This window comes from Gorilla gorilla, chromosome 9 (genome assembly GCF_029281585.2).
Source record: "Gorilla gorilla gorilla isolate KB3781 chromosome 9, NHGRI_mGorGor1-v2.1_pri, whole genome shotgun sequence".
NCBI classification, from domain to species: Eukaryota; Metazoa; Chordata; class Mammalia; order Primates; family Hominidae; genus Gorilla; species Gorilla gorilla.
This window is the reverse complement of record NC_073233.2, coordinates 12,810,656-12,831,100: the sequence shown is the minus strand read 5'-3', so window position 1 is coordinate 12,831,100 and position 20,445 is coordinate 12,810,656. Positions and strand designations below refer to the sequence as shown.

General features: G+C 46.0%; 2 protein-coding genes and 1 pseudogene across 7 annotated transcripts; 2 read left to right on the top strand and 1 right to left on the bottom strand.

Annotated features, from left to right (window-relative positions):
- Positions 1–1,777: 1,777 nt before the first annotated feature.
- On the bottom strand, positions 1,778–14,129 carry TIMM10B (translocase of inner mitochondrial membrane 10B). Of its 3 annotated transcripts, none has more exons than XR_002007779.4 (4): positions 13,931–14,017; positions 13,634–13,729; positions 13,198–13,442; positions 1,778–2,993 (listed from the first exon to the last, which is right to left on the bottom strand). XR_002007779.4 is itself a non-coding variant. In XM_004050605.5 (3 exons), exons 1-3 carry the CDS (start codon positions 13,973–13,975, stop codon positions 13,266–13,268), a joined length of 318 nt encoding a protein of 105 aa, XP_004050653.5. In that variant the 5' UTR covers positions 13,976–14,129; the 3' UTR covers positions 10,804–13,265. The 3 variants fall into 3 exon arrangements, 1 of the variants encoding a protein (XP_004050653.5); XR_002007778.4 differs by lacking the exon at positions 1,778–2,993 and adding an exon at positions 10,804–12,647; XM_004050605.5 differs by lacking the exon at positions 1,778–2,993 and having other exon boundaries at positions 10,804–13,442; positions 13,931–14,129.
- Positions 6,114–7,310, top strand: LOC101153051 (voltage-dependent anion-selective channel protein 1-like; annotated as a pseudogene).
- ARFIP2 (ARF interacting protein 2) lies at positions 14,099–18,978 on the top strand. 4 transcript variants are annotated; one of them, XM_004050608.5, is made up of 8 exons: positions 14,099–14,261; positions 15,033–15,173; positions 15,428–15,524; positions 16,238–16,356; positions 16,537–16,758; positions 17,299–17,456; positions 17,605–17,779; positions 18,229–18,978. In XM_004050608.5, the coding sequence occupies exons 2-8, from the start codon at positions 15,075–15,077 to the stop codon at positions 18,382–18,384; spliced, it is 1,026 nt and encodes a 341-aa protein (XP_004050656.2). In that variant the 5' UTR covers positions 14,099–14,261; positions 15,033–15,074; the 3' UTR covers positions 18,385–18,978. The 4 variants fall into 4 exon arrangements, with proteins under 4 accessions (XP_004050656.2, XP_004050657.1, XP_063566694.1 ...); XM_004050609.5 differs by having other exon boundaries at positions 14,148–14,261; positions 15,073–15,173; XM_063710624.1 differs by lacking the exon at positions 15,033–15,173 and having other exon boundaries at positions 14,155–14,261.
- Positions 18,979–20,445: the final 1,467 nt, after the last annotated feature.

The following is a 20,445-nucleotide window of genomic DNA, read 5'->3' as shown; positions in this document are numbered from 1 at the left end:
TTATTTCTGGGTGTGTCTTTGAGGGTATTCCTGGAAGAGATTAGTATTTGAATAGGTAGACTAAGTAAAGATCATCCTCACCAGTGTGGATGGGCATTGTGCAATCTGTTGCCTAAACAGAATTTAAACAGGCAGCTGGTGGACTTGCTGTTTTAGCTGAGACATTCATCTTCTGTCCATGGACATCAGTGCTCCTGGTTCTCAGGCCTTCAAACTTGGATTGAATTCCACCACCAGATTTCCTGGTTCTCTAGTTTGTAGACAGCAGATTGTGGGACTTCTCAGCCTATCAGTTCTGTTTCTCTGGAGAACCCCCACTAACGCGCAAGTTTTCTGGAGCTGCGTAACAAGTTATTACAAACTAAGCAGCTTAAAAACAACACCTATGTAGTATCTCACAGTTCTGTAGATCAGATGTCCAGCATGACTTTACTGGATTCTCTGCTCATGGTATCATAAGCCTGAAGTCAACATGTTGACGGGGCTACTCATCTGGTGGCTCTAGGGGGTGGGGGGTGTGGGGGGATCCACTTCCAAGCTATTATTGTTGTTGGCAAGATTCAGTTTCTTGCAGTTCTAAGACTGATGTCCCTGTTTTCTTCATGGCCATTAGCCAGGAGCCACTCTCAGGTCCTAGAGGCCACCTGTCTTCCTTGACATGTGGTTCCTCCATTTTCAAGCCAACAACAGTGCCTCTAACCCTTCTCATGCTTCACACTTTTCTGATGTCCCCTTCTGCAACCATAAAGAAAACACTCTGCTTTTAAAGGGCTCATGTGACTCGTGTGACTAGATCAGGCCCACCCAGACAATCGCTCTTACAGTCAACTATGCCATATATTATAACCTTCTCACATAAGTAAAATTTGTCACATTCACAGTCCCATGGAATATGCAGCGTATACTAGGGAGATATATACTAGAGAGCAGGAAATCTCAGAGACAGTGGTCCCCAACCTTTTTGGCACCATGGACCAGTGTAGTGGAAGACAATTTTTCCATGGACCAGGGGAGGGGTTAACGGTTTCAGGATGATTCAAATGCATTACATATATTGTGAGCTTTACTTATTTTACTATCACATTGTAATATATAATAATTATACAACTCACCATAATGTAGAATCAGTGGGAGCCCTGAGCTTGTTTTCCTGCAACTAGACAATCCGATCTGGGGGTGATGGGAGACAGTGACAGATCATCAGACATTAGATTCTCATGAGGAGCATGCCACCTAGCATGTGCTATTCACAATACGGTTCATGCTCCTATGAGAATCTAATGCCACCAATGATCTGACAAGAGGCAGAGCTCAGGTAGTAATGTGAGCGATGGAGAGTGGCTGTAAATACAGATGAAGCTTCACCTGCTCACCCACCACTCACCTCCTGCTGTGTAGCCTGGTTCCTAACAGGCCATGACTGCTACCAGTCTGTGGCCCGGGGGTTGGGGACCCCTGATCTAAAACTTCTACCTACCACACAAATGCTGTAATAAAAAGACCCAAAATATCATGGCTTAAACATGATAGTTTATTTTTTTCTCTCACATAACCATCCAAATATAAGTACTCTGAGGCTACCACGGTAGCCTTCAGTTGTTCTGCCTTCTCCAAGGAAGTAGTCCTCATCTTTAAGGTCCAAAATAATTTACCACCATGTGTGCCACGTCCCATCCCAACCAGTGAGATGGAGGGAAAAGGAAAGGAGAAGGCATACCCTTTCTTTTAAGGGCACAGCCTGGCAACTGCACACATCAATCACATGACCAAGCCTAGCTGTAAGGAAAGCTACAAAATCTAATCTTTATTTTCAGTGGTCATATGCCAACAGAAAATTTAGAGGTTCTTTTCATAAAGAAAGGAGACAATGGATACTAGAGGACCACTAGTGGTTTACACAACTAGTTGAACAGTAGAAGAGTGAACACTTCTTCAAGATGTTCTCAAGGCTTACTCTCTCAATTCTCTGCTCAAATGTCACCTTATTAGTGAGTTCTTCCCTAACTGCCCAACAGAAAATAGCAACTCTCTCCCCAACATCCTTATCCTCTTTACTTGCATTACTTCTCTCCACAGCACTTATTACCACTTCATATAAATACTTATTTATTTCCTATTTCCCCTGACTAGAAATATAAGCTCCATGGTAGCAGAGATTCTGATTGCTGCCTACTCTATCCCCAGCTCCTATACTAGGCACCATGAGTACATGATCAGAAAATATTCATGGAAAAAAATACATAAATGTATAACAATCTTCATTTGTGAGTAAGAAGATGGGCTCTGGAATCAGACTGCCTGGATTGAAATCCTAACTTCATCACTTACTAGTCATGGGATATTTTACCTCAGTTTCACTTTTTGAAAATGAAGATAATGTCTACCTTATAGTACTGTGAGGATTAAGTGAATTAATGCAAACAAAATGCTTTAGAATAGAGCCTGGTAAGTAGTAGACATTTGATATAATTGTTAAGTGTTTAGTTGTTATTAATTTTGACATAACAGTGAACAAGACAAAGGATTCAGTGAGGGCATGAATAAAGAGCATGGACAACTCTTTCATAAAAGGGCAAGGAACAGTACCTGAGTCACAATAGTCCTTAAAGTTTAAGGCCTTGAAACAAGAAAAAGGTGGGTGCAGTGGCTCATTCCTGTAATCCCAAAACTTTGGGAGACTGAGGTGGAAGGATCACTTGAGCCCATGAGGTTAAGGCTGCAGTGAGCCGTGTTCATACCACCACACTCCAGCCTGGGCAACAGAGCAAGACCCTGTCTCAAAAGACAAAAACAACAAAAAAACACAATCAAAGCTCTTCAGACAAAGACAGAAAGGAATTCTGTTCAGCAAGCTCTGCTGAACCCTCAACACTGCCTAAAACTCTGTTTCTTTTGTCAGTTCACTCTTCCATTCCGGGCAATCAGTATTTCAAACCTCTTGTACTCTCTCATCTTCCATTTCCTTCTGCTTTATTCTCAGATGATGACTTTACCTTGAAAAAAAGGAGATGCTGTATTATCAATCAGCATTCTCCAGAGAAGCAGAATCAATAAGATATATACATTCATATAAAGACATATATTTTAAGAAATTGGCTAACACATGTGTGGGAGCTGGTAAATCCAAAATCTGTAGGGCAGGCTGGCATGATGGAAACTCATGCAGAAGTTAATGATGCAGTCTTATTTTTTCCTCTTAACTTTTTTAAATTTTTATTTTTTTAGAGACAAAACCTCACTCTGTTGCCCAGGCTGGAGTACAGATCATAGCTCACTGCAACCTTGAACTCCTGAACTCAAGCAATCTTTCCATCTTGGCCTCCCAAAGCATTCGGATTACAGGTGTGAACCACTGCACCTGGCCCGATGCTGCAGTCTTGAGGCAGAATTTCTTCTTCTCTGAGAAACCTCAGTTTTACTCTGAAGGCTTTCAACAGACCCACATTATCAAGAGTAATCTCCTTTACTTAAAGTCAACTAAGTGTACATGTTAGCCATACCTATAAAAATGCCTTCACAGTAACACCCAAATTAGTGTTTGATTAAATAACTGGGTACTATAGCCTAGCCAAGTTGACACACAAAACTAACCATCACATGCTATTTAAAAGGAATTCTCTCAATCTCCAAATGCTAAATTTTAAAATCATTTAGATCTGCTGTTATCCATTCCTCCCTCCTTACTGTTACCAATTAGAGATGCTCTTTCTCTCTCTAAAGGCAGGTTCTATACATTTACCCTGGGACTATTCTTTCTTGCCTCCTTTCACTCAACAAATATTTATTGAGTATCAACTGCATCAGGCACTGTTTTCAGTGTTTGGTTATATCAGTGTACAAAACAGAAACAGTGACAGAAATTCCTGAGTTATGGACCTTACATTCGAGTGGGAGGGACAGATAATAAAGAATAAAATGACACTTTGGGAGGCTGAGGCGGGTGGATCATGAGGTCAGGAGATCGAGACCATCCTGGCTAACACAGTGAAACCCCGTCTCTACTAAAAATACAAAAAACTAGCCGGCAGTGGTAGTGGGTGCCTGTAGTCCCAGCTACTTGGGAGGCTGAGGCAGGATAATCGCTTGAACCTGGGAGGTGGAGGTTGTAGTGAGCCGAGATCACGCCACTGCACTCCAGTCTGGGCAACAGAGCGAGACTTCATCTCAAAAAAAAAAAAAAAAAAAAGAATAAAATGAATAAACTACATAGCATGTGAGAAGTGATACGTGTTATGGAAAAAAACAAAGCAAAGAGAATCAGGAATGTCTAAGGGAGCATGGGTTACCATTTTAAATAGGATAATCAGAGTAAGCCTGAATAAAAAGGTGACATCTGAGCAAGGACTTGAAGGAAAGGAGGACAGACCTTCTCCCTATCTTTTGTCTGGTTTATTTTATTATTTTGAGACAGGGTCTTGCTCTGTCACCCAGGCTGGAGGGCAGTGAGGTGATCATGGCTCACTGCAGTCTTGATCTCCCGAGATCAAGCAATCCTCACACCTCAGCCTCCCAAGTAGCTGGGACTACAGGCATGTGCCACCACGCCCAGCATATTTTGGTTTTTGCTTTTTTTTTTTTTTTTTTTTTGTAGATATGGGGGTCTCACTATGTTCCCCAGGCTGGTCTCGAACTCCTGGGCTCAAGCAATCCTCCCGCCTTGGCCTCCCAAAGCGCTGGGATTATAGGTGTGAGTCACCATGCCAGGCCTGTCTGGTTAATTTTAATTCATCCTTTGGGTCTCAGCTTCAAAATCACTTCCAGTGAAGCTCTCCTTCATCCCTCAAACAGAAAAAGTTTGCACTTCTGTATGTTTCCATTACAAGATGCATTTCTTCTTTATAACATTCATCACAGTTGTGATTACTGGTCGTATATTAACCTTCACATAACTACGTTAAGTTTCAAGAGAACACGGATTGAACGTTCTTGTTCAGCTCTGTATCTGCAGGGCTTAAGCTAAAATTGGTAAAAGCAGTCACTCAAATATCTGTGGAATATGTGAATATATAGATGAATGTGGGGCATACCCAGAAAAGGAAAAACAGAATCTCTATTACATGTAACTAAGCTAATTCCTAACTAATCAAAAGGGGTCTAGACTCAAGACAAAAAGCTATTAGGAAGCACTCTGTTGAGCCCCTGTGTCTCCGTGCTGGAGCTGCAGGGACTCCTTTTTTAAAAATTAAATAAAAAAAAATTTTTAAGTGTAACAAGAACAAAAGCTGTTAGGAGACTGCTGCTGTAATCTGTATAAGAGCTGATAAAATTTTAAGGGGCCGGGCGCAGTGGCTCACACCTGCAATCCCAGCACTTTGGGAAGCTGAGGCGGTTGGATAACCTGAGGTCAGGAGTTTGAGACCAGCCTGACCAACAAGGTGAAACCCCATCTCTACTAAAAATACAAAAATTAGCTAGGTGTGGTGATGGGCACCTGTAATCCCAGCTGCTTGGGAGGCATCAGGCAGGAGACTCGCCGAGGAGAGGTGGAGGTTGCAGTGAGCAGAGATTGCATCATTGCACACCAGCCTGGGCAGAGCGAGACTCCCATCTTTAAAAAAAAAAAAGCTGATAAAAGTTTGGTTAAGGTAATAACAATGAAGATGGAGAGAAGGAAAATGGTTTAAGAGATATTTAAGCAGAACTATAGGACTTAGAAATTAGGTGGAAACTAGAATGGCAGAGTGATTTGCTCCAGACGGGGCCTTTTAGATGTTGACTGATCTGTGACTATTAAGGGTAGAAGATAACACCTACTGAGATTTTGGGTGAAAAACATCTTTAAATCATTGGAAAAACGTCAAAGGTTAGATGTGCAGGTTCACTTCTGTCTCTTCTGATAAAAAAGCCTTTCTCTTAGTTAATAGTAAATTGAGCTGGGAGGAGATTCAAAGATGCTCATTCAACAAATATTTGTTGAGCACACATTATATGCCAAGCACTGTGATAAGGATACAATGGTGAGCAATACAGACATGGACTCTGACTTTATGAGGCATATAATGAAACACCATTAAAAGCACTACACACCGGCTGCTTGCTTTGCTCCATGCCTCCCTGATGAAGCCCCCATCATAGCTGCCGCCAAGCTTGCCACCACCACCTCTGAGCAGAAGATGGCTGTGCCACCCAAGTATGCCAATCTTGGCAAATCTGCCAGGAATGTCTTCAACAAGGGCTACGGATATGGCCTAATAAAACTTTTGAAAACAAAATCTGAGAATGCATTGGAATTTGAAAGCTTAGGCTCAGCCAACACTGAAATCACCAAAGTGACAGGCAGTCTGGAGACCACGTACAGATGGACTGAGTACGGCCTGATGTTTATGAAGTGAAACACACAACACACCAGGACTGAGATTACTGTGGAAGGTCATCTTGCAAGTGGACTGAAGCTGACCCTCAATTCACCCTTGTCACCTAATACTGGGGGAAAAATGCTAAAATCAACACCAGGTACAAGCAGGAGCACATCAACCTGGGCTGTAACCTGGATTTTGACATCACTGGACCTTCCATCTGGGGCGCTCTGGTGCTGGGTTACAAGGGTTGACTGGCTGGCTACCAGATAAATTTTGAGACTGCAAAATCCTGAGTGACCCAGAGCAACTCTGCAATTGGTTACAAGTCTGATGAATTCCAACTTCACACTAACGTAAATAATGGGACAGTTTGGTGGCTCCATTTACCAGAAGGTGAGTAAGAAGTTGGAGACCACTGTCAATTTCACCTGGACAGCAGGAAACAGTAACACTAATACGGTTTGTCTGTGTCCCCACCCAAATCTAATCTTGAATTGTAGCTCCCATAATTCCCACGTGTGTGGGACCGACCTGGTGGGAGATAATTGAATCATGGGGGCAGTTTCCCCATACTGTTCTCACGGTAGTGAATGTCTCAAGAGATCTGATGGTTTTATAAGGGGAAACTCCTTTCACTTGGCTTTCATTTTCTCTCCTGCCTGCCACCATGTAAGATGTGACTTTCGCCTTCCACCACAATGGTGAGGCCTCTCCAGCCACGTGGAACTGTGTGAGTCCATTAAACCTTTTCCTTTATAAAATTACCCAGTCTCAAGGTATATCTTTACTAGCAGTGTGAAAACAGACTAATACAAACACTCACTTTGGAATACCCAAGTATCTGATCAACCCTGACACCTGCTTCTTGGCTAAGTGAACAACTCTAGCCTAACAGGTTTAGAATACACTGAGACCCTAAAGCCAGGTATCAAAATGACACTGTCAGCTCTCCTGGATGGCAAGAATAACAATGCCAGTGGTTACGTGCTAGGTCTGGAACTGAAATTTTGAGCATAAATACTGTATAATTGTTTACTTTTACATTATTTTGCAGCAGAGCTACCTTCAGAATTTAGTGTATCTTCTACTGCATGTCTGGGATGCAAGCATTGCTAAATGTTAGACTTACAGGCTTAAATATGTTAATTTCCAGGCTAAAGATAATTCAGCTTTAAAGTGTTACTCTTTCAGAGGTAGAGAAGAAACCCAATTCCAAAAAAGATCCTTTCAGCTATAGACTTGGAGAAGGAACTTGGTGGCCCCTCTAGAGAAGCCAGGTTTCTTTTTTATCTAGAAATGACTGCACATGGAAGCTGATAATATGTAGGCATTTTGTAAATTCATATTGAGTAAATGAATGAAATTATGACTTCCTGAGAATTGAACATTGGTTTCCTAACCCTAATTAATGAGAGGCTTGTTGCTTGATGGTGTGTGCAAACTCACTTGAAAGGGACTCTTTTAGACAGATCTTCATGACCTGTTTCCACCCCAGTTAATCATCACCTATTTTACACCAAAAGGTCTGCAGGGTGTGGTAACTGTTTCTTTTCTGCCATTCTGGGGTGGAGAGGGTGGATGTGATGAAGCCAATAATTCAGGACTTAATTCCTTCTCATGCTGTGGTTTTGTGCCCCTCCACCAGAATATGAAATAGCTTCCAGGAGTTCCGGATATAAGCTTGGAAGAATCACATGGTGACAACACTCAGAATCTAAATTGGACTTCCGTTGTATTCTCACCACTCAATTTATTTTTTAGCAGTTTAATGGGTGTATTTTAGAGCCTTCCATTTTGTGTGAATTTAGATCCTCCCCTTCAAATGCTGTAATTAACATCATTCAAAGTAAAACTTGAAAAATATATTGAAAAAAGTGCGATACACCAAAAGCATGAGGAATTATGGGAGCTGGAGTCTGGGGAAGAGTTCTTTGAGGAAATAGTAACTAGGATCTCAAGAATGAGAAGCAGATAAAGGGGGAAAGCATTGTAAGCCAGGAAACAGCACATACAAAGGCCTTGAGATGAAACAGTACATGACAATTTAGAGAAAGTGAAAGAAGGCCAGTGTGGCCAGAGCACAGAGGGAAAGAGTGAAGTGTGATTTGAATAAATTCAGCAAATAGTATTGACAGTCCATTGTTTGATAGTTACTGATAAGATAAAGCTGGAAGTAGTCACAGGCTGGATCATGCAGGGCCTTGTAGGTCATATTTAGAATTTCAGTTTTTATCCTAAGAATGGGAAGCTCTTGCAAAGTTTAAGCATTAGTTTGCATTTTATGGCTTATGAGTGAAGAACAGATTGAAGGGATACAAAAGTGGGTATAGGAAGCAGCAGCAACTGCAATAATCCTGGTGGGAGATTATGGTGAAGGTAGAGAGAGGGGCAGTGAGAATCAAGGGATATTTAGAAATGTAAACTGATAAGATTTGGCAATTGAGTGATAGAAAAAGGCAAATGCCTTCTAGCTTCTCCAACTGGATGAGTACCAGGCATAGGATAGTTTATTAGGAAACATGTTGAGTTTGGGATGTTTTTGAGATACTTAAGTGGAGATGTCAAATAGCTTGGAGGAGGATCTGGAAGTCATCAGTAACTAAAGTTCAGAGTGGGGATGAAACTATCCTAGGAAAATTAGAGTGAGAAGAACAGAACCTAGAGAAACTTTCAGATTTAAAGGCTGGGAGGAGGATGAGCCTGCAAAGGAGGCTAAGCAGCTGTGGTCAAAGAGGTAGTAGTAAAACCATGAAAGTAGAATCAGACACCAATGGAAGAGTATCAATGATAAGAAACTAGAAAATTATACCAAATGCTACTGAGAAGTGAGGTAGTGAGGACTGGGAAATAACCACCGGATTGAAGGATAGGAAGGTGATCACCAAGGTGACCTTGGCAAGAACCATTTCAATAGAATGAGGGTTACAGAAGTCAAAATGGACTCGGTTGAGGAATGAAAATGGGAAATGACTTGTAAAATGGAGAGGCCCAAACTATCCAACTGTTTTGAGAAGTTTAACTGTAAAGTAGAAAAGATAGAAGTGTAACTGGAGGGGAAATGAGGTATGAAGTGGTTTATTAACAGGAGAATCTTTAGCATGTTTAAACACTGATGAGAATAATTCAGTAAAGTGGAAGTCAAAGATCCTCCAAGACGGAAGGACTAAGATTCCGAGCAGAGAATAGGCACTGGCTTTAGACAGATGTATGCTTGCCTTGTTTAGACAAAAGAGAAAGAATGATGCATATGTGTGGGTAAACAAGTTGTAGGATGTTGAGAGAATGACCAATAGCTTCTACTTTTGTCTATGAGGTAAGAAATAGTTACTTGCATAAAGTGAAGATAATGGTGTGGGGGAGTGATAAGAGATTTAAGAATGTTGGTTTGAAATAGTCATTGCAGGGAAAAGTTAAAATGACTAGAAAAATCTAGTAGGACTATGGGGCTGAGATGACATTTGAAGCTGATAACCATGGATTCATAGTGATATAAATCTGCTCCACAGTTGTTTCCTTGGGTGGCATTTAGCTGTCCAAATGCAGGTACAGACAAGTATCACTTTATTTAAGTGTTCAAAAAGAGATGAAAGGCAAGGAAATTCAGCCTATTGCACGAAAACCACTAGTTTAAGCTATACAGGAATCTAAAGAAGGAAGGGACTAATGGAAAGCAGAAGCATTGGCTGCAGCGAAATCAGAGAATGATAGAGGGAATAGTTCAATAAACCAAGTGGAAGGAATATGGTCAATAAATAAGATGCAAGTATTTTGAAGATGGAGCAATTTGAGGTGATGATAATGGCCAAGATATGACAAACGGAGTGAGTGGCCAAGACAGAGTGGAAATCATCAGAGATTGGGCCAAATAACTAGGAGACAAAACACCAAATGAATTGTCTATGTAAATGTTAAAATATCGAGGAGTGGATAGGAAGACCAAGGGCTAGCTATTTAAAGTAGCAGGAGAGTAGTAGTAAATGAGAGTGGTAGACAAGTAATCAGAGGGTTGTATGGATGAACAGCCTCAAAAGAATGAGGCTTTGCAAAGGAGTGGGCAGTTCTGAAGCCACAATGGCAGGAACAACAAAGTATCTCCAACGTTTACATTTATGATAACATGATAAAGCTTGTCAACATTTATTCTTTAGTGTTGTGCTTGGAACATCACATTGCTCCCATTATGCCAATGGCTATCACTTTATGGTAAAACCTGAGGAAGACCAGATTATGGAAGGTAAAGTGGTAGGAATAACGTTTTTCTCCTGAACACTGAACATATTTATAAACAGGAAAGAACAAGGACAAGAGATTGAAATTTTAAGAAAGGGATTAAGAGATCGGTCAGACTGAGGGACATTTGTTTTTTCATGCCTAGAGGCAGGTTAAGTACAGATAGAAGCTCTCAAAGTTCAAAGAGCAAAGGCTTTAGAATCAGACAGATCTATGCTCCTAGCTCTTCTTTAGCAATTACTATTGTGTGACATGGAAGGACAGGAAGCACAGATAATTCACAATGGAAGTTTATTGCAAGGATACACACAAATGTTGATGTGGAAGGGTCCTCCCACCAGCAGCACAGTATCACAGGTCCCATCCTCCTATCTTCTGGAAGTTAAGAAGTTCTAACCTGTTTTACTTGCATTTATATTTCCCAAGGACAGAGTGCCACCTTGTGGGTAAGGTCCTAGTCAGCAACTTTTACCTTCCTAACAAACTTTTCTGTTCAAGAGATAGCAGCTAAAGGGGGCAAAAAACATGATTGGAACCACTTTTCTCAATAAGAAACTTTGTATAGGCCGGCCGTGGTGGCTCACACCTGTAATCCCAGCACTTTTGGAGGCCGAGGCGGGCGGATCACAAGGTCAGGAGTTCAAGACCAGCCTGACCAATATAGTAAAACCCCGTCTCTAATAAAAATACAAAAACAAAATCAGCTGGGCGTGGTGGCGCATGCCTGTAATCCCAGCTACTCGAGAGGCTGAGGCAGGAGAACTGCTTGAACCCGGGTGGCGGAGGTTGCAGTGAGCCTAGATCGCTCCACTGCACTCCAGCCTGGGCGACAGAGCGAGACTCTGTCTCAAAAAAAAAAAAAAAAAGAAGCTGTGTATAAATGTTTGCAAGAAATCTGCAGAATGTGCCTTCTGGCACATTCTGGATTCTTGCTTCCTCATCTGTTAAGTGAGGTTAATACCTGTTACTTATAGTTGTTGTAAAGATTAATATAAAGCATGACATCTACCAAAATCAGAACCTACACAAAGTGGGTGCTCAATAAATACTATCTTAAGAGGCAGCCTGCTGTGTAAAATGAACATGGACTTTAAAGTCAGATCTGCACTTTAATACCGGGTCTGCTACTTGAGAATTTCAATTTTCTGCTCTGTAGATAGGATAGAACATCTGCTTTGTAGGTAGTTGTAAGAAGTTTTAAAATTATTACTGTGGAAACCAATGTCTAAGAGCTTCAATTTCTCTAAAAAAGGAAACAGGGTCACCTGATGAGGGTGGGGTATGGGATTAAGGACAGCAGTAGAGGTGTAAAATAACTGCCATGGTAATTAGAGAAGGAAATGGACCAGGAACCCATAAAGGTGTGTGTTGGTGTGACTGCGTGTTGGTGTGAGGACTTGGCTGAGGTTGGAGGCCTTGAATATTTAGTGGCATTCATTACACAACTGTTTTTCTCTAGCAGTTTGAATGAAGGAATGGAAAAGACAGAATAAGTGGAATGATACAAAAAGATGGCCAATGGTGGCAAGAAAATGGGGTGATGGAATGATATGCTATCCAGGCCGCTGAATACACAAGTAAATTATGCAAAGTTGGGGGGCGGGGAGGCAATAATGAGAAAAGAATGGAGAGGCTGGAATTAGAAATCACAGAATGTACTCAGTGGGACCAATGTGGGGCAGATGATAGAAAGCTGGATTTAGGAGTTTCTAGACGAGCAGTGAAACATTAACGTAGCATTAAAGAAGTCCCGAAGATTTGGTTTTATCCCTTTTTATCATAACCATTGCCATCTACTTCTCCCTTCAGTTTCTCTTCCTCGGATTTGGCTGCATTGCAGAATATGGTCCCCAGCTCTCTCCCTTCCTGATTGCCCGTGAAGACAACCACACAGACCTTTGTTCAAAGGTTTTACTGCTCATCCTGAGAAGACTGTACATACTAAGAAAGTAACAACCCGGGAAAATGGCTGAAGTTCCAAAAGACTCCAGACTTCTTACAGGTTTCATCTCTCTTCTGTGGCCACTAACTTCTCAAGGAGGCAGTGCCCAAAAGCCCTGTGGTTTTTTGATCCGTTGTACTTCGATAGCTCCTCCTTTCCCTAGATCCAGCAGAACTCTAGACATATAAGACATAGTTCACAAAACAACAGTTATGAACCAACAAATACTTAGCTCACGGTTATGAGCCACTGAAGTCAGTCAGACTTAAGGACAACTAGACAGAGCTCCCATTTTCTGTCATCTGGGCAGGAACCAATCTCCTGTTGTATAAAATGACCTTCTTGTACTTTCTGGAATCTTGCTTCCTCATCTGTTAAGTGAGGCTAATACCGCTTACTCATAGTTTTGTTGTGAAGATGAACTAAGAGCATGACATATTACCCGTTTTAAAATTGTACACACAGACCCTGCTTTAACCAGATGCCTGCAAATGCTCAGGTTTTCCTTCTACATATAGAAAACAATTTCTCAGCTGCCAGGGCTGAAGCCAGCAGATATGCACTAAACGACAGAACAACGGATTGTGCCAATAAAGTAGGCAAAGCTTCCTTGCCCAGAATATAAATCAAACTGAGTAAAAACTGGGTATATTGGCTCCAGGAAAAGGAGCAAGGACACCCAGCTTTCAGGCAACCTCAAATTCTCTCTGTTTAGGATTCACCAACCCCAAGGTCCACTGGGTCCTTCAATCTGAGGGTCCATCCAGGGCCTTCCCTCCTGGGGTTGGGGATGGCTAGCTGCCTGATGGAGAGACCCCAGGCTGTTCAGCAGCAACGCCTGGCACAGCCGAGGCAGCCTCGTAGTCTGCGATGCGGCGCTGTACCAGGGCAGGCATGAGCTGCACGTAAGCGGCCATGAGGCGGTGGTTGGAATGGATCAGCTTCCCAGCACAGCTGTGCAGACAGGCCTCCTAGAAGGAAGATAGGGTTTAAGTGGAGGATAAAGGTGCCCTGTCGGGTCCGCCTCCTTTTTCCCCATGCCCAGCCTAGGGGTGACGATCGTGGGAAGGCCAGGGCCAGAGGTACGGGAAGTGGGGTGAGGAGGGAAGCAGTCTACCGCTAAACTCTTCTTGCAGCGTAACCTCCCTACACAGTTCCCCACCTCCTCAGCGTCCAGAGCTCGGTGGTGCAAGCTGGGCACACAGCGCTGGAAGCAGAGTTCTGTCATCCGATTGTAGACCAACAGGAAGTCACGCAGCTGAGAGAAAAGGGGGACCCCAAACTCAGCGATAAGGGCCCCACACTTCTAGTCAAGGTCGCGCCGCCCAAAGTTTCCCAGGCCCGCGCGCCATAGCCCGAAGTTTCCAGCCCTCAAATCCCTGGCCCTATGGGGTTCCCGCGATGTGTGTAGGAATGCGAGCTGAACGTCTGGCCTCGAAACGACTTAGTTCTCACTTACGTTTCTCAGTTGCTGTTGCTGCTGCTGCTGCTGCTGCTGCTCCATCACGCCACCGGCGCATGCCCTACGCCACTTCCGTTTCAGCTTCTCGGTGCCGCCCCGGAAGTAACCTCTCGCTGATCTCGAGAGCTAGCTCGAGTATCGCCCTGCCCTGGCTGCGACGTCAGCTCCGCCCTTATAATCTGCGACGTGGCCGGCTTCTTCTGCCCGGAGAGGACGTCATTTCCGTCGAGTCCCTGACCTGCTGCTAGGATCGCGACGGGAACTGGAGCCCGAGGTCCCCGCGCGGCCCGGGCCTGGCTCCCTGAGGGGAAGAGCGGCCCGGCCCGAGGTGAGAGGAACATGCTTGGGCGACGGGAAGTTGAACGCACAAACCTGTCCAGAGGGCAAGATGCCCCGAGCCCCGGGGAAGGATGAGGACACACCTGATGTCCAGGTGTATGGGGGTGGGGGCGGGGACTCACACACCTGGGAGACATAACTGACTGTGGAAGGGTCACCGATATCCTGGGAGAGAGAGGCTTTTACCAGAGACTGGGAACATACACCAACTGATCTAACTAAGGCCTGGTGGGGAGGGCCCGAGGAAGACGAGGTGTATGAGACGGAGGAGGGGAGACCCCCTGAAGGAAGGGGGAAGAAACGCTAAAGGAATGTGAAAGGCCAAGCAATGGAGAACAAACCTGAATAGGGGGGTGAAGACCTGAGCCCTGGAAAGGGTTCATCTCCTGCTCAGCATAAACACGCCTGCATGGAGATAAGTTCTAAGAGAGCAGACTTTCCCTCTTCACTGTTGTATTTTCATTGTCACCAATAGTGCCTGACACATAGTAGGCACTCACTAAATGTCTGCTGAATGAGTGTAGAAATAATCACCAGAGTCCTGGTGAGGTTGGGGGCTTGTGAGAAGACACCGTGCTTTGGTGTGCCTGTGTACAAATGTGCGTTTTGGAGGGGAGAAATACATATGTCTGAAGAAAGGAATGATGGCCAAATGCTGGGACACTCAAACCCCGGGACAGCCTTTAAAGAAATGACAGAGGAGGCCTCCTTCTTCTAGAGTGCTGGCCAGTGTCCAGAACTTCTGTGTTGGGCTTTGCAGGGTGCTGGGGTGGAGAGTTTTACTCCAATACCTTTCCTAGCCATGACGGACGGGATCCTAGGGAAGGCAGCCACAATGGAGATCCCTATCCACGGGAACGGCGAAGCCAGGCAGCTTCCTGAAGATGATGGGCTGGAGCAGGTGCTTCTGTTTGATTCTTCTAATTGTTTCAATTTAGGAATCCAATTTATAAATCCTAGGTTCTCACCCTCCATTCCAGTAGCCTTCCCCTGACTTATCTGACTCCCTTCATTCTTTTTACATACCATTTTGATTCTGTGCAGACTTCCCTTGTGTACTATCTTTATGATGCTTGAATCCAAACTTGTTCCCACCTCCAAAATGCTTCTGCAGCCCCTGTGTTCCTGAAGCAACCCCTCTTCTCTGGCCTATAGGACCTCCAGCAGGTGATGGTGTCAGGACCCAACCTCAATGAAACCAGCATTGTGTCTGGTGGCTATGGGGGCTCTGGTGATGGACTCATCCCCACAGGTATGAATGTTCAGAAACAGGAATCTTGGGTGGAGGAGGGGACAGGAGTGGTTTGGGGAAGCATAGGATATGTCTAGGAAAGCTTGAATTATGTCTGGAGATCTTGGGAACTTCTGCTTGTAGGAACCCCATGGACTCTCCTCAGCCCAAAAGCAACTCCCAGCATTGTCCATCCATTTCCCTTTTGCCACTTAGCCCCTGAAATGGCTCATTTGTCCTTTCCCTGCCACCACCTGAGTCAACTTAAGACCTACTTCACAGGAATGCCCCCGCTCTACAGCTTGAGGCTGAGTTGGAACTTTGTGAGGCTTCTCAGAATTTTTAGATTCTAAAGTTTAGAGGAACAAACAGCCCTGAATCTCACACTAAGATTCCACAGGGGAATGCAACCAGGTTTCTTGTTATCATGACCCACCATCCTTGACTCCTGCTGCCCCCAAACTCAGTGTATTTTCTTCTGTTTCCTCTGCCCCTGTACACCAACAACTCCCTGCAAACCCCTCCTCTAACCCCCAAGGAGGCCATATGTATATCAGAATTTGGTTCTCACCGTGCAAGGTCCGAGTTCCTCCTAGTAAGCAGGAGCATCCAGTTGTCTCTAGCATCTCCTTCAGGGAAGTCAATTTCATGTGCTGGAAGAGAAGTATGGGTGGGGCCACAGAGGTGTCTGGTGTATCTGAGAGAGGCTGGTGTCAGAGAACTTGATCCTTTAGGGTCTGGCCGCCATCCATCTCACAGCACCACTCCTTCTGGCCCTGGAGATGAGGTGGCTCGGGGCATTGCTGGAGAAAAGTTTGACATCGTCAAGAAATGGGGCATCAACACCTATAAGGTAGGATTTAAGCACCTCTCCCTTCCCCAAAACTCCTTATGGGTACCTTTTTCCCTTTTCCTCGTGATCGTAATATCCCATCTGTGGCTGAGAGTAGGAGCCTGGGGGGTGCTGGGGTAGATACCTGTTGTGTGGGGAGGCTGTTAGGGTCTCTGATTTATTCCCCCATTTCCCAATCAGTGCACAAAGCAACTGTTATCAGAACGATTTGGTCGAGGCTCACGGACTGTGGACCTGGAGCTAGAGCTGCAGATTGAGTTGCTGCGTGAGACGAAGCGCAAGTATGAGAGTGTCCTGCAGCTGGGCCGGGCACTGACAGCCCATCTCTACAGCCTGCTGCAGACCCAGCATGCACTGGGTGATGCCTTTGCTGACCTCAGCCAGAAGTCCCCAGAGCTTCAGGTGCCTCACCCAGACCAAAGAGGGTGGGGGAACTGGGCATGGGCCCTCTCAGGCAGTCATTCCTCATCCTCCCTCCCTCCTGCAGCCCACAGGGAGAACCCCTTCAGGGTGGGCCCAGCCCTACCCCCAGCAGCACTCACCTGTGGAGGCAGCCTAAGGGTTTGTACAGAGGTCCAGAAGTTGGAGGGGGTGGGGGAGGGGGCACACTAGGTGCCTCACAAATAACCCCTCTCTGCATTGGGGAGAATGCCTTCAGTGCTCAGCCTAATCAGAGCCCCTCCCCTGCTTGCCACACTAGCTCTCAGACTGTTCCAGTCTTGTGAACTTACCCAAGAATGCCCACCACCCACATTCCTACCCCAGGTATCCCCAGGGTGATCCCACTAACTTTCCGGCTAAGAGAGCCTTGCTGGAGGCAGTCCTTGGTTGTTCCAGTTTTGCTGGCTGTGTCCTCCCCGGGGAGGAGGGGAATGAAGGGCTCTACAGCTTCAGTCAGGTAGGGAGTGTTATTCAAGGTCTGTTCCTCCCTTCTGCCCTCAGGAGGAATTTGGCTACAATGCAGAGACACAGAAACTACTATGCAAGAATGGGGAAACGCTGCTAGGAGCCGTGAACTTCTTTGTCTCTAGCATCAACACATTGGTCACCAAGACCATGGAAGACACGCTTATGACTGTGAAACAGTATGAGGCTGCCAGGTGTGGGCACTGGCAGGGCTTAGGGTTTGGGGAGTTGGCTGGTATGGGTGGAAATGTGGGCCTTAGGGGCGTAAGAATTCAGGAAGGAAAGGAGAGTATGTGTTGAGGATAAAGGGGTGGAGACCAGCCTTTATCACCCCCTCCCCAGGCTGGAATATGATGCCTACCGAACAGACTTAGAGGAGCTGAGTCTAGGCCCCCGGGATGCAGGGACACGTGGTCGACTTGAGAGTGCCCAGGCCACTTTCCAGGCCCATCGGGACAAGTATGAGAAGCTGCGGGGAGATGTGGCCATCAAGCTCAAGTTCCTGGAAGAAAACAAGGTGCCAACCCCACCCCCTTGACCCTAGCCCACCTTTCCATCTGTAACACTAACCTTCCCCTCAGACCCTCCCCATTATTGAATGAGGAAATGCAGCCTAGCTGGGGAGTAGAGTGTTCACCCCCTCAACCCCTGGGCCTTTCCAGATCACCCTCCCTCCAATTCCTGGCCCTTTCCTGTTGGAGGATTTGGCTGCTGGTCCCAGGAACGTAACTGGGAAAAATCACCCCCTGAGCTGGGGTACCAAAACCCTAGGCCCACAAATCCAATGAGGTTTCTTCCATCAGACTGACCCTTCTCCTTTGACTCCCTGGGTAGAGTTCAGCCCCTACCCCAAAAGCACCATCAGAGCAGAGTCCTTGTGCCCCTGGTCTGTGCCTGGGCTCAGGCTCATAGACCCTCAAGAAGGGCGCCTGAGTCCAGCCTTAGCTGACCCTGCTGGACCCCCAGATCAAGGTGATGCACAAGCAGCTGCTGCTCTTCCACAATGCCGTGTCCGCCTACTTTGCTGGGAACCAGAAACAGCTGGAGCAGACCCTGCAGCAGTTCAACATCAAGCTGCGGCCTCCAGGAGCTGAGAAACCCTCCTGGCTAGAGGAGCAGTGAGCTGCTCCCAGCCCAACTTGGCTATCAAGAAAGACATTGGGAAGGGCAGCCCCAGGGTGTGGGAGATTGGACATGGTACATCCCTTGTCACTTGCCCTCTGGCTTGGGCTCCTTTTTCTGGCTGGGGCCTGACACCAGTTTTGCCCACATTGCTATGGTGGGAAGAGGGCCTGGAGGCCCAGAAGCTGCTGCCCTGTCTATCTTCCTGGCCACAGGGCTTCATTCCCAGATCTTTTCCTTCCACTTCACAGCCAACGGCTATGACAAAACCACTCCCTGGCCAATGGCATCACTCTTCAGGCTGGGGTGTGCTCCCTGACCAATGACAGAGCCTGAAAATGCCCTGTCAGCCAATGGCAGCTCTTCTCGGACTCCCCTGGGCCAATGATGTTGCGTCTAATACCCTTTGTCTCTCCTCTATGCGTGCCCATTGCAGAGAAGGGGACTGGGACCAAAGGGGTGGGGATAATGGGGAGCCCCATTGCTGGCCTTGCATCTGAATAGGCCTACCCTCACCCACCCACCCAGTTTAATTGTGCTTAGAGCCCAAGAAGATTGGGATCTAGCACTAGGAATAAACCTTTCATAAAAGCAGGCCCAGCGAGGTCAATTTGTCGGGGACTCTAGGAGGGTGGCCTGGGTGGAGACAAGCTCAGTCTAATCAAACACCAGAACCCTATCAAGTCAAAAGAGCTGGGGCCAGGCAGCTGAAGTCACAGGTTTCAGAGATGGTTTGAAGGCCCAGTCTTCTCTCCCAGCCTCAGTTGGAGCCAAAGCTTTGTCCTTTAGCCAGCACCAAGATAGCTATGGATCTTAAGAGCACCAGATCCAGAGGGGGTTGGGTTTGCTGACCTTCATCATGCATTCATTCATACAGCAAATATTTACTGAGTGCTTTCATTTGCCAGGCACTGCGTTAGGCCCTGGGGAAACATCAGTGAATAAAACACGGTCCCTGCCCACAGTGCTTAGGGCCTTCTGGGGGGAAAGAAACAAGTAACCAGGCAACTACAAAACAGTGATAAGTATTAGGATACAGAAGTACAGAGGGCGCTGTGGGAGCACAAAGGAGGGGCATCTGGCATGGACTGGGGTGGAAATGGGGATGTCAGTTTGAAAGCTGAGACCTGGCCAGGTGCGGTGGCTCACTCCTGTAATCCCAGCACTTTGGGAGGCCGAGGCGGGCGGATCACCAGGTCAGGAGATCAAGACCATCCTGGCTAACACGGTGAAAACCCGTCTCTACTAAAAATGCAAAAAAATTAGCCAGGCGCGGTGGCTGGCGCCTGTAGTCCTGTAGTCCCAGCTACTCGGGAGGCTGAGGCAGGAGAATGGCGTGAACCCAGGAGGCGGAGCTTGCAGTGGAGCCAAGATTGCGCCACTGCACTCCAGCCTGGGCAACAGAGCGGGACTCCATCTCAAAAAAAAAAAAAAGCTGAGACCTGAAGGGTGAGTAGATGACAAACAGGCAGGGTAAAGGGAAGAGCATCCCAGGCAGAGAGGCTAGCATATAATGAAGGCTCTGAGTAGGAACTGGGAGGAATCGCTTGGAATGAAAAATGAAGAGGGAGTGGCTAGATGAAGACTGCAGGCTGGTTAAGGACTTTTGCCTTCTGGAGAAGGAGCTGAGAAGTGTTTTAAGCAGAAATTTGACTGCATGGGAGAAGTACAGAGTTGAGAAAAGTAGTCCTCTGAGGCTTAAGATAGTGTCATCTAGACTCCAGTTCCCTCATCTTGGGTAGTATAGTAGCCCCAGCCCAAAACTGCAAGCATGATCCCCGTCTGGGTTTCCTTCACAAGCACTGGAGCATCCTGTGCTGTGTGCTGAACTCAGGTGGATAAGAGGTTGAGGCGGTTCCCAAAGCTCCTGCTACACCCAGGTGTTGAGCCTAAATCTGAACCTTGTGGAGAGGTCACAAGAAATATCCCTAACAGCACTTTGGTTTAGTCAGGGCTAGGTGTCATCACCTGTATGCCCTTTGGCCAAGGAAACCAGAATTTTTCAGGATTCTCCCCACCTCTGGAAGGCTGGAGGAAGGGGAAGACCCACTCAGCAGATTC

Coding starts and splice junctions, on each gene's coding strand:
- TIMM10B (XM_004050605.5), bottom strand. CDS start 13,975: ATGGAGCAGCAGCAGCAGCAGCAGCAGCAACAGCAACTGAGAAAC. Junction 13,730..13,930: donor AGCAACAGCAACTGAGAAAC/GTAAGTGAGAAC, acceptor CTTTTCTCTCAG/CTGCGTGACTTCCTGTTGGT. Junction 13,443..13,633: donor GAGCTCTGGACGCTGAGGAG/GTGGGGAACTGT, acceptor TCTTCCTTCTAG/GAGGCCTGTCTGCACAGCTG.
- ARFIP2 (XM_004050608.5), top strand. CDS start 15,075: ATGACGGACGGGATCCTAGGGAAGGCAGCCACAATGGAGATCCCTATC. Junction 15,174..15,427: donor AAGATGATGGGCTGGAGCAG/GTGCTTCTGTTT, acceptor TCTGGCCTATAG/GACCTCCAGCAGGTGATGGT. Junction 15,525..16,237: donor TGATGGACTCATCCCCACAG/GTATGAATGTTC, acceptor TTGATCCTTTAG/GGTCTGGCCGCCATCCATCT.